This window comes from Gadus chalcogrammus, chromosome 1 (genome assembly GCF_026213295.1).
Source record: "Gadus chalcogrammus isolate NIFS_2021 chromosome 1, NIFS_Gcha_1.0, whole genome shotgun sequence".
Lineage (NCBI taxonomy): Eukaryota > Metazoa > Chordata > Actinopteri > Gadiformes > Gadidae > Gadus > Gadus chalcogrammus.
This window is the reverse complement of record NC_079412.1, coordinates 26,836,735-26,849,787: the sequence shown is the minus strand read 5'-3', so window position 1 is coordinate 26,849,787 and position 13,053 is coordinate 26,836,735. Positions and strand designations below refer to the sequence as shown.

Here is a 13,053-nt window from a genome sequence, read left to right as displayed (position 1 = left end):
ATCATCTGGCAGGGATATGTCAGAAGCTCTACTCATTTCAGCATTATTACCCTTAATATAGAGCTACATTAAAACTCTTAATGTAGTTTGGACATTTGAACCTCTGCCTGTTGGATTGTACACTGACTGAAGTGGGCTCTTACCAGAGACTGCACTGAGATTGTTTTCATAGTGACATTCAGTATGGCATCAGTACCAGTATACTGTTTGTGTCGACTACCATATGATGTGACCCGGTTCATGATCGAATGTGACATTTGTCAAGACTGGTTCCATGGGAGGTGAGTCATGTTTATATTTTTATTCTTTTGTGATTTTGTCTTTGTCTTTGAGGTGGGCCATTAATAGTCACTGTTTGCTTTGTACCATTCCATACGTCGAATTATATCATCAAATCTTCTATTCTGTAAAGTTGTCAGTGATGCATACTGAATTGTATCCTAGCTCCATTAGTCAATTTGATGACTGTGTTTTTAGTGGAATTGTTATGACGTGGTCTGAGATGTGTTCCCTGATAATTGTATTTTTAATAAGATCTGCTCAGTTTGCTACTTTCCCTATCTTGATGCTGGATCTACACATTGATTTCCTTGCAGCTGTGTTGGAGTGGAGGAGGATAAAGCAGCAGAGATTGACCTGTATCACTGCCCTAACTGTCAGATCACCCATGGGCCATCGATCAGTAAGTTATTAAAATGTGTGTCATTTTGATATTTCACTAATCATTGCTTTTGAAAGCCTCTCCAATTTTCTGTCTAGACCCAGCACTTCTGTTGACAATGTGTTTCCCTCCGTTTCCACCGGCAGTGCGTAAGCGTCGTGGGGGAAATAAGCAGGCAGATGGGGGTGCTGTGGCAGGGAGAGATCCTACTCGGCCTGCGAAAACAGGCACCCCACAGTTTGTGAGGGAACTTCGGAGCCGCACTTTTCCAAGGTAAGCCCTGCACCCTCCCGTGTGGCGCCATGGCTGCTTGTTATTCTGACCTTCACCAAAAAAAAACATGAGCTATTAAACATGAGCTGTTAATACACATTACCTACTGTGTCTTTAAAAAGGGAATACACACATATTCAGCATACCCCAATCCCAATTTAATCAGTGCATGGTTTCCTTTATCCAGTGCGGATGAGGTTTTGCTGAAGCCCACTGGGGCCCAGCTGACGGTGGAGTTCCTTGAAGAGCGTTCCTTTAGTGTTCCTGTCATGGTGCTCCGGCGAGATGGCTTGGGCATGAACTTGCCGCCATCCTCCTTCGGCGTCAACGACGTAGAGCACTACATCGGTAAACCTCCTTCCTATTTAATTCCCTTTCTCCCTCTGGGTCATGTAGCCTTATTAAAAAACTTGTTCAACAAAGTGCATTTGTACTATTGACATTTTTCCCAATTGTTCAAAAGTAATTTTTTCCTCACTGAACAGAATTTGTGTTGAATGTGTAATTTGTTGAAAGAACACTACGCTACTTTTAGACGTATCTAATACATGGCGTTTTTTGTCCTCATTCTAGGTCCTGACAAAGAGATAGATGTGATTGACGTGTCTCGCCAGTCTGACATGAAAATGCGCTTGGAAGAGTTTGTGGAATATTACAACAGCCCCAACCGAGACAGAGTGCTCAATGTGATCAGCCTGGAGTTCTCAGAGACCAGGTGCACATTCTCATAGTTATACGCTCAGCCCCTGTTCAATACCACTTCAGTATCTAGCCTTATTCTACATGGACCCTACTGTATTTTATCAAAATAGAAAGTCATTTATTTACTAAATAAGGCACACGTCTCCCATATTGGTTCGCGTAACACTTTGTTAAGAAATAGTCCATGTCTCTTATAGGCTCTCCAATTTGGTGGAAACTCCAAAGATCGTTAGGAAACTGTCCTGGGTTGAAAACCTGTGGCCAGAGGAGTCTGTGTTTGAACGTCCGAACGTACAGAAGTACTGCCTGATGGGGGTGAAGGACAGCTACACAGACTTTCACATTGACTTTGGAGGAACTTCGGTCTGGTATCACGTTCTGAGGGTAAGCTACATGAGTTGACTTGTAGTGAGGTTTATGACTGAAACCGTTGTTCATAAGTGGCCTTTAATCTAACTACATCCATCCAAACCTCTTTTTGTCTCTCTATGTAGGGCGAGAAGATATTTTACTTGATATCTCCAACTGCAGCCAATCTGGCCTTGTTTGAACGTTGGAGTTCCTCTTCGAATCAGAATGAGATGTTCTTTGGCGATCAAGTGGATATGTGCTACAAATGTTCGGTCAAACAAGGCAACACCCTCTTCATTCCAACAGGTAGGCTCACAGTTTTCCTTCATTGGGCAGGGCCGGATTAACAAATCATAGGCCCCTGGGCACAAATGCCTGAAGGCCCCCCCCCCCATCTCTACCGCGTTTTGTTTTTTTCACCATAGGTGGACTGGCTCAATTGACAGGTTATGGGAGGGGGGTTAACTGTCACATTAGGCCACTATATTGTTCAGAATCATTATATTGCTGTTCTTATGACATTCGTTTTAATAATGAATTTTAAATGAATACCCTATTTAATAATACCATGTATAACTATTTTAAGAGTACAAACATTCATAAATTTTTTTTTTTTAAAAAAAAGTTTTTCGTGTGGTGCCCCCCCACTGGCTGGGAATGGTTGGGGCCCCTGGGCACAGTGCCGTGTGCCCTAATGGTAGATCCGGCCCTGATCGGGTACTAGTATGGTGGCCAAATCACAATTTTAAGTACCAAATAGGAAACACGATAGCATATAAGAAATGGGGAAATGGGACCAGGTCATTATCGTAATGCTCAGCAATTATAAATGAATACACTTTAATCAATTAAAATTAAAATCCACAAAACTCTTAAAGTTGTTCCATGTCTATTTATTTCACACCTCTCTGATGAGTGATTTAAAGCCTATAGTTATCATGTTATACAAACGGCATTGCGATTCAAGTTTTTCAGACTCGCGGAAGCTGTCTTTTTTCCCCCTATATGTGTCTGCATCACTGGAGCTGTCAATCAGTTAGATTTACATATTTTCTGCATGTGTTTTTTAGGGTGGATTCATGCGGTTCTCACTCCAGTGGACTGTTTAGCTTTTGGAGGGAACTTTCTTCATAGTCTCAACATTGACATGCAGCTACGGTGAGTTCCCTCACACCGATCTCATTCAAGTGAATTGCTCATGCATTCAGTGCAGGGGTTGACACTAACGGTTGCCCGCTTGCCCGGGGCAAGTAAAAAAAATGTTTGGGCAAGTTGAGATTTTTTCTGGTTGCCCGAACGGGCAAGTGGATTTTGGGTGGATGTTAATATAAAAGCTATTTATTCAAATGTTTTTAGAAACTGCAGAACAACCTTTTGTTCCGCAAAACCACACAAAATAGAAGTATTTGCAATTGATCAGCGCGCTGTCTTCTCTTCTCTCGGAAAGCGAGTTAACAGACACGCATCGCTTCAGTGCGAATATAGCCCCGCCTTCTGTCACTCACTCGCAGTGTGGTCTCTGGCAGTGATTCGCTAAAGGTTAGCCAACACAGCTAGCATCTCAAGTGCAGCACCTCCGCGAACGGTTTAGGTAGAAGTTAAATGGAGTAGTGATGGAGGAGTGCAGTTTGGAAGTACTTTGGATTGAGGCAAATTATCAAGGAAAGTCAAGAACACGGTTTTGTGTTTCATAACTGTGCACATGCGCACAGCAATAGCGATCTTTTTCACGAAATTGGACCCTCACTGTATATATTACATGAAAGCTGAGCCTCCACTTATTCCAACAGTCCAAACCATATCATTCTGTGACTAAAACTCGCAAATAACAACTTAAGAAGAAACGTCCCCTTTTCTTTTAACAACCAAAAATGAAGTATTACCTTTGTGATTTTTGTCCACAAAGTTGAAGTTGATTCTGATCGAATAAAACCACCATAAACAGATTATCCAGTATCTGGGCCAAATTTTGCAACTTAACATGGTGTTTTCAATCAATGAATAAGAGAAGGTTTCTTAGGAAATAGGTAAATTCCCTTCAATCAGAAAACATATTCTTCAGCGCAATCTAGTGGCCATATATTTATTTGCGAGTGTTTGGCTTGGTGCATTCGATTGCCAGATCTTTTTCCAGGAATAGTGTTGAAGTTAGAAAATCCAGTATCGTGACTGACAACCTAAACGCGATTGTGATTATTCAGTTAGAGCTACAAGAAACTTGAAAGTTAAAAAAGACATATCTTTGCTACTACCTCTGACATTTAGTTATGTACATTTGCATCAAATCATGCAGGTCTACATATAACTTGGCGATAGCTTTAATAGGTTGTAACTGTGGACTGAAATCACTTCATGGCACGATGTGACCGCTCGATAAATAAGTAAACAAAGAGAAGTTTGTTATTTTTTAAACACATGTGTGGAAGCTAACATTCAGCTTCAGTCTGAGCTAGGATGATTTTTCTGAGCCCCCCCAAAACCAGGCCGGGTGCCTGGCAAAAAGAGGCCTGTTTACGATTCTGATTATAATTTGGGCAAGTGAACATTACATTCGGGCAAGTTGAACCTGACCTGTACTTGCCCGATGGGCAAGTGCTTTTGAAACCTTAGTGTCAACCCCTGATTCAGGCACATACCTTAAAACATGTTTAACAAACCGTTTCTCCTCAGGGCATATGAGATAGAAAAGAGGTTGAGCACAGCAGATCTGTTTAGGTTCCCCAACTTTGAGACCGTGTGCTGGTATGTTGGCAAGCACCTCCTCGATACATTCAGAGGTAAGGTTTCTAACCTCTAGCCAGACGTGTTCAATTCATGCTTTCAAGACCTGTATTTCCTCAGCTTTTTTCATGAGAAGAAAAGTTTCAGAAAAGTTTCTGGTGATGTTACCAAACCAGTGGGGCTCTATTTGGTAGGTTTGAGGGAGAACCGCAGGCATCCTGCCACCTACCTGGTCCACGGAGCAAAGGCACTGAACAATGCTTTCCGCACCTGGACCCGCAAAGAGGTCAGGCGTAAACCCATCAACCACCTCACTCGGCTCACTCTCTACACATCTTTGAGTGAAGATCATATTATCGTACTGTCCAGTGATCAGAAGTTATTTAGATTTGTAATTTTGTTTTACCGATCTTCTTTCACAGGCAATAGCTGACCACGAAGTGGAAATTCCAGAGACCATCAAGACTCAGCAGTTAATAAAGGACCTAGCTAAAGAGATCCGCCTTGTCGAGGTACAAAGAAGCACCCTGGTAGATGTGGTGTGTGGCGTTCATATCATCGTTCCATTTTACACACTCCATATATTGTCGGTTTTCATTTGAATTATAACGGCAACATTTATTTTCAAAGGACATCTTTCAGCAAAACATTGGCCGGGCCGCTCCCCCGTTCCCTGGGTCGCCGCTCTCTAAAGGTCCCGCTACCCCTTCCCAAAATCCCATCCGCTCTCCAGGAAAAAAGAGAGGGCCCAAAGCAAAGGATGGGGTAGGGGTTATGGGCTTGCCGGTAACCAAGAAGAAGAGTCAGAAAAGTCTGATCAAGGCAGAGGCTGGGGAACTGGATCTCCTGGAAATTCACACCAAACACACTCTTAAAAAGTTTAATCCCGGCAAATCCAAGAAAAACAAGGTATGGGATTATCTTCACCTTCTTTCAAGCTAGGGTAGGCAATTTGGAGAAGCCAGCCAGAGTAAGCTTGGTCTTTAAGTTATCCAACCTACGGCAGAGTGCCCGCAGGAAGCCGGGTTGGACGGTAGTTGGACAGATAAAAGTCAAAGATACCGTATTTTTCTTTATGCTTTTAAAATAGCATTTGATTTTAATTAATTGCTTTTGGGATGTAAAGAAAAATTGAAAAAATAGGAAGAAAAAAAATTGCTTCTAAAATAAATTGCCTACTGTAGCTTTAATTTCTTTCTGAACAGCATGAGTTATTGATTGTGTTTGCCAATTGATTTGCTTACAACTGTATTTGTACTGTTTTTCTTTGGTCTCCAGCTGGAGTTGCCATTAGAGGAGTTTGAAGGGAAGCTTAATAAGAGCAAGCTGAAACTTGTACTGACCAATGGCAAAATTCAAGGGTAAGCGAAATGCACAACAGACACGTTGCTCCTTTTGTTGACCCTGTGCTCCTTCGAAGGCGGGCTGAAAATGCTGACGTAGTCTCTTTTTTTTTTCCTTCTTCTTTTCAAGCTCCAAGAAGAAGGGCGGCAGTAACGGAGCTGGAGGTGCAGGGAACTTCCAACATGTGGCCATGGAGGGATCCAGCCTCTCTGACCTGGAGACGGAGGACGAGCTGCAGATCGACGAGACCCCGCCGCCACGCCGCAAGCCCACAGGGCCCAGCAAGAAGAAGAAACTTAGTGGTGAGAATTAACCTCCAAAAGAGGGGCCGGGTGACGGCTGTATAATTATGGACAACCGTGCAGCTTCGCTCCTCCATAATCTTTCTATTCCCTGCAGACCACGAAGTTGTCCGCACTATTGCTACGTTATAACACTCCAGAAACTCAAAATGAAAATGCTCCTTTTTATAAGGTCTTCCGAGGAAGCTTCCCCGAGCCAAGCCGTGCTCTGACCCCAACAGGATCAGGGAGCCTGGGGAGGTGGATTTTGACATTGAGGTAAGGATGCTCTGCATGTTCAACGGGTCACGATGAATGCAATGTCATCTGCATGGTTATTTAAAGTTGTCTTCTTTATCATGGTTACCGCCATGCTAGAACCACGTTTGTTTGTTTGTTTGTTTGTTTGTTCATTAAAGGAGGACTACACAACAGATGAGGAAGCATTGGCTGCCCATGGAGTGAAGGGTGGAGCCGGAGGTATTCTGGACTTACTGAAGGCCAGTAAGCAAGTAGCGGGCCTGGACTCTGCACTCAGGTGAGATCTCTATGTTAGTGTTCAAATGTTTTACAGATTTAAGGCTTAAGTATATATTTTGAATCCAACAAATTGGGTGTGCTAAGCACTGCAGTCCTAATTAAAAACTACAATTGTAACGATTTTAGAAAGCATTGGTGTACTTTTTGATTGCTATCGGTAGGCTGATCCCCTCTTCTCTTTCTCAGTGAGGAAGCTCCAGCCTCTCCAAGCACACGGGAAGCCATCCAAGGCATGCTCTCCATGGCCAACCCTCCGTCCTCCTCCTCTTCATCCTCCTCCTCCTCGTCCTCGCCCATGTCCATCTCAGGAGGCCTGACGGAGGGTCTTGCCGTGGTGAAGGAGAAGGGGCGAAGGGCTGTGTGGGTGTCCGGCGGAAACAAAAAGAATTCAGGTAGTCCCGAGAAGAAACCCGCCATCCAGCAGCGTCCTGGGAAGCGGGCGATCAAGCGTCCGGCGCGGCACCTTAGCGACGAGGAAAGTCCGGACGAGCAGGAGACTCTCGGCACATGCTTTAAGGACTCTGACTACGGTGAGAGACATCATATGCACCTGCCAATGCCTTTTAAACACAGACCCCACACATGGACACGAAGCTGAACACGGAGGTCATCGACTGTATTTTCCTAAGATTCTTTCATTCTTTGAAGTAACTTGTGTGCCTGTCTTTTTCTCTTAGTTTACCCTTCGCTAGAGTCTGACGAGGAGGATCATGCCAACAAGGCCAAGATGAAACGGAAGAAAAACTGGGACGATACACCCTGGAGTCCAAAAGGTTTTCTGCATAGTTCATTCTGTAAAATGATAATGCATCTTAAAACCATAGTGGGGTTTTCTTTTAAACCCTTACTTTCCATTTGCAGCACGGGTGTTGCCCACCCTCCCGAAACAGGAGAGACCGGCCAGGGAGGGTGCGAGAGTAGCATCGGTGGAAACCGGTCTTGCAGCAGCGGCCGCTAAACTGGCACACCAGGTGGGTTTACGGAAATGTGAAGTTTTAATCCAACGAATCAGGGTGGAGTTTTGGGTGGTGAGGTTGATATGTAATTGTTTCCCTTGTAGGAGCAACAGAAACCCGCAAAGAGAAAGTACACCAAAAAGCAGCGGCCCCCACCTCCGGCACCGGCCCCGCCCCCTGTCCAACCGGAACCAGCCCCGCCCTCCCCGCCACAGGCTTCCTCCTCTGGACCCGAGGTCAGCCCCGACCGGAGGATGGACTACTACTCTGCCAGCTTGATGGATCACGAGTACACGGCAGGGCCCGGACCCTTCGGCCCGGGGGGCCCTCGGGGCACCGGGGCCATGGCTCCTGGGGTGTTCCTCACCTCCAGGAGGCCTTCGCTCTCCCCGCAGAACAGCAGCACTTACTCGCCCTCTGGCGCGTCCCCGGCAGGGCCGGCCAGTCAAAGCACTGCTGTAGCAGGACAAGGTAAGGGGAGCGCGTGAGAAACACACAACATGCTGGCATATCGCACTGAGGGCGTGTTTTCTCATTCCTCTTTTCCCTCTCTTAATTTAGCAGGGAAACGTCCAAGGAAAGGACTTGCAACTGCAAAACAGAGACTTGGAAAAATTCTGAAAATTCACCGCAATGGCAAACTTCTCTTGTAGGCGGTGCTGGTAATGTGGCCACACATTGGGTGGGGAAAATGAAGAAAAAATTACTTACAAGGACATACTGCCCGGACAGAATTCATTATATTTTTATTATAGGTTTTTATGATCATCGGTTTTCTCATCTTCCTCCATGCTTTTACTCTTCTATCCACAAATATAATGTTACAAAGACCCACTGAACACACTTTTCACCAGGCAACTTGACGGGTAAACCGCATCCTCCTAATGTTGGCAATAAAGACATTTTAGAAACTTGAAATTAATATAATATTGGAGTTAAATCTTCAATGTATCGTTTTTGAGTTGGGCTATAATAGTTTCTGTATTCAGGCAGCAGATATTCATGTTCTCTCATCTTTACTTAAATACTTGGACTTTTACTCTTTCTCGGTTCGTTCAAAATGTCCTAGCTTTCAGAAATGTTTTCTTCAGAAGTTCATAATGAATTGCAAGTTTGCCATAATAATGGAAAGTGTTGTGTAATTAGTTATACCATGTACGGTTCAGTAAGAATTATGTGATGAAGAGACATAATGCTCTGTTGTAGAAATGTTTCGAGCATTCTATTTTAGGCGTGTTTCCTCAGTTTTCCCTGTTCATGAATGACACCCTATTTTACACATTTTTATATCATGGATCTGTTTTATTCCTTTAGAATTCCCTTGGAAAATGGCAATTTGCCCCTCTGCATAGTCACAATGCATTATTTAATTGATCCCACGTTATTATGCTCAAGTTTGTATCCGATCATGCTGCAAGTTCAGATTGATACAAACTGTCATTTAAATATAGAATATTTTCTACATAGGCATGTTCTCAACTTTTTTGTATGCTTTTCCACTCTTAAGATGATCGTAACCTCAGTACATTGGTTTATTATGCTTTTTAATGTTTCTTTAAGTCGATGTAAATATTTGTAATTTACCTAGATACTGAGTAAGCAGTACGATGTTAGAACACAGAGTTCTCATTAGCATCCCATCAGTTTAGCATGATGGATTTAGCCGTGTTGGAGTTGGGCTATCAACGAAATGTTGGTTGAGATGTAGATCTTACCATTCACAGTAGAAGTGAGGGCTATTGTCTGATGTGTAAATACGTATTGTAATTTAATTTCTTTTATAGTTAAAATGACTGTTGAAATCTTTTTAAAAATGACTTGTAAATGATGCATTGCTGTATTTGGAAATATATGAACCTGTTTTTTTTTTAACTTGTTTGCAGTAAATATGTCCTGCTTAGTTGGTCATGTTGTATTGTCAATGTTATAAGGGAGTTATTTTGTGCTGAAAAAATACCCTAGTTTGATCTGTTTGGTTATGTATTGTTGTTTATATTCACTCATGCTTCAACAAACTGTATGTTACACACAATGGTTTTTAAATATGACCCAAAACAGATAAACTATACTTTGGGAAAACTTACTGTTTAAAAATGATTTCTTTACATGAACCATTCCAAAATTGGTTGGTTTTTGAGGGACCGCTGCCTATTCATCAGATTTATTTAGTTATTTGTATGATTCAAGCGTTTTGAAATGTCTCTACCCAACTTATTTTAACTCATTACATCTTGCAGTTAGAAATGTAAATGATTCACTTATTTAAATTGGTTATTTTGTTGTAGATAAAGACGAGCTCATCAAATGATGAGATGCATTGTAGCATCTTTAATCATTCCTAATATTTTGCACAAAACATTTACGGTAGTGAATTTATACAGACCATTTGTGGTGAAATCAGCTATTTTATTAAAATAAAGATCTTTGCAGTAGTTTGGAATATTTACGAATATAAGTTTGGCATAAATAACAGATTACTTATGACCTAAATTACAAGCAATCAAGCTTTTTCTGCACATCAGTGCATATTTAAAAACCAAAAAGTTGATTCAGTACACCAATTTACAAATCTAATTCAAATCAAGATCAAAATTTCTATTTTCGGCCGGAAACAAGACTGTCCATCTTCGAGACAGTCCATATTCATTGATGGAACAGGGTTTTTTCTCTCAGTACAAGGGAGTGCCAGAGCCTCTGTAAAGAAGTTCTCGCGAGACCTAAACTGCCCTACTCGCTACTAGTGCAAGATGGAGAAGTGAATTTAGCACGCAAACGAGGTAAGCAAAAATAAAAACATTTTAGTGTAACATGTCTCGGTGTTTAGTGAAGTGTACACATTGACCTTTCATCAACAACTAATGATTTATTTTCGAAGTCTGCCTCCAGTGCCATCAAGAGTTTCTGTCATGGTGAACTGAACATTATGCCATGTAAACCGCCATTTTTAATGTAGCCATGATCCCACAGATAGCATTGTGCTGTGTTCTCGCTCCTAGCTGCTTAGCTCGCGCGAAACCCACCAACACACGCCGCACGGGCTCACTGCGCGAATGCGTGCCCCCGTGTGCTACTCCTAGCCACATTAGCATATAGGCGAGTTAGCCGGTGGCTTCTGTGTCGAATGATGAGACAAACGACCGGTGAGAATCACGACGAGTGTGTGAGAGTTGATTTTCTTTTCCTGGCTGACCGGTGACATGCGGCAAACTGTAGCTTATGTTGGCTTATAGTCTGGGTAGCTAACGTGTTGTAGTTATTCTTTAACATCACCGTTACAATATCCTAGCTAGGGAACGTTAGCCTATGTTAACTATGGTAATATCTTAACGTCATATGGACTGATTTGTCAAGGTACGGACATTAACTTTGTATCATTGACTTTATTAAACACTCTAGCCCGTGTGGGCCAGAAATTGACATTAGTGTTACTGAACTCAGGTATTTGTCTTTACCTAAGTGGCTGATTTGCTTTACATGTTTAATAATCGAGATGAAAAATGGCTCCATAAAGGTCGACTCCATTCATAATACATGTTCTGGTTGTTAGCCACGTTTAAATACCTGTATGTGTACACAAAATGTTATAATGAAGCCGCACTGGCATAGTTAAGCTATACGACTCGTTTGGCAGTGTTTTGTTCAGTGGGAAGCCGGTGTGTGCAATATCTGCAGCCCCTTTTTACAATTTAACTTCATGAAAGACCATTGTGATGACATGAACACATAGGGCCTCTGGCATTCACAAGGCGTTTTTGCTCACCCAAAAATGTAGTCGGTGATGGAAAACAATGACGGATTTTGTTTCGTTTTCCAGTGTGTAAAGAGAACAACTGAGATAAAGGTGATCTATATTGAAAGTTAAAACACGTTTTAGAAATGTAAAAATATACAGGATATTATTGCAATAGTATATTTAAAGCAAACATTTGCAGTTGACCTTAATCGTATATCAGAAACCCTTTTGCTGATTTTGTGCAAGCCAATATGATCAAAAACTCAATATTTTTAATGGAAGTATATGTAGATTTGATTTGTTGATATTTGATCGTTATGTATTCCTAATGCATACACATAGGAAAACTGGGAGAACCAATCATCGATAATGTTAATATGATACCCAAGGTATTTGATGCATTGCACATCGTTGTCAGGGGACAAACAAATACAGACTTATTTTTTACATTACTATAATGAAGCATTGCAGAACAGGATACAACAGCATTTAACTTGGATCAACATTTTTTCATTAACACACATCTTATGCAATATAAAAACATGGATATGATCAACATATTTTATTACAGAGCTGCAGACACTCCAATTTTAGATTTTTTTTCTGATTTAACTTAAATTGTTAAAGCATCCTGACACTTTACATCATTCTTGAACCCCTTCTCTGATTGCTCTCACCAGGTATAACCAGTTCAGTTCGGCAGTTCAGTTCTGCTTTATGTTTAGAATGCTGAGAACAATGGCAGAGTGGGCAAAAATATTTATTATTTGGTTTTTAATGCCTACAAAAGAGTGCTGATTCCATTTCAATCCACAAATAATAACATAACTAGATATATGCCAGCATATCTCTTCATGAGTACTTTGCATAGCGAGAGTTGATATGAAATCATGCATCATAACTTTTCCAGCAAAATAGTTGCACGTCGATCAATCGTTTTTTGATACAGCTGAGACTCCCTGATTTGCAAATATCGATAGGATGCACACTGTAACCCAACTGTAGTCTTTTTGTTTTGGCTAGAGCATAACACATCCCATGGTTCATTATAGGTATATTACAACTCATCGTTTTGAAGGATTTTAAACAGAAGATCTCATGGACAACCTGTCACTGTGATTTTTAATCATGCTAGTAAATAATTATGTGGAATCAAATGTCGTTTTGGCATACATCTATAAACCAATTGTACCAAATAGTCTGACCTTGTGACTCAAAGTTAAAATGTGGTTCTGAGTGTACACAGGAAATGTGAACGTATAGACCCTTTTGAGATTCAAGCCAATAAGGACGGTGAAACTCAATTGCTTATGAACATTGTGACTTAAACTTGTTTTGATGTTTCTGGTTTAGTTAAAAAAATGTCAGTTCTGTGTTGTGGCTTTTTACTGAGATTGGTCTTCTTTAATTTTAGATTGCCTTGTTAAAAGACCCTAACTAGCTGAGGAGGATGATGATGGAGATATTGTATCAAAGCAGTTTCTGGTATGT

The 13,053-nt window shown here is 41.6% G+C and overlaps 1 protein-coding gene across 1 annotated transcript in view; it reads left to right on the top strand.

The window, feature by feature from the left end:
* Positions 1–8,317, top strand: part of si:dkey-151g10.3 (uncharacterized) — a 48,287-nt gene extending 39,970 nt beyond the window's left edge. The window contains exons 28-41 of the mRNA XM_056597162.1: positions 808–902; positions 1,122–1,282; positions 1,508–1,649; positions 4,658–4,764; positions 4,903–4,994; positions 5,131–5,220; positions 5,987–6,069; positions 6,182–6,354; positions 6,527–6,612; positions 6,753–6,871; positions 7,060–7,403; positions 7,551–7,646; positions 7,735–7,844; positions 7,934–8,317. Of these exons, the coding sequence (XP_056453137.1) occupies positions 808–902; positions 1,122–1,282; positions 1,508–1,649; positions 4,658–4,764; positions 4,903–4,994; positions 5,131–5,220; positions 5,987–6,069; positions 6,182–6,354; positions 6,527–6,612; positions 6,753–6,871; positions 7,060–7,403; positions 7,551–7,646; positions 7,735–7,844; positions 7,934–8,317 (2,082 nt within the window). The remainder of the gene's footprint in view (positions 1–807; positions 903–1,121; positions 1,283–1,507; positions 1,650–4,657; positions 4,765–4,902; positions 4,995–5,130; positions 5,221–5,986; positions 6,070–6,181; positions 6,355–6,526; positions 6,613–6,752; positions 6,872–7,059; positions 7,404–7,550; positions 7,647–7,734; positions 7,845–7,933) is intronic.
* Positions 8,318–13,053: the final 4,736 nt, after the last annotated feature.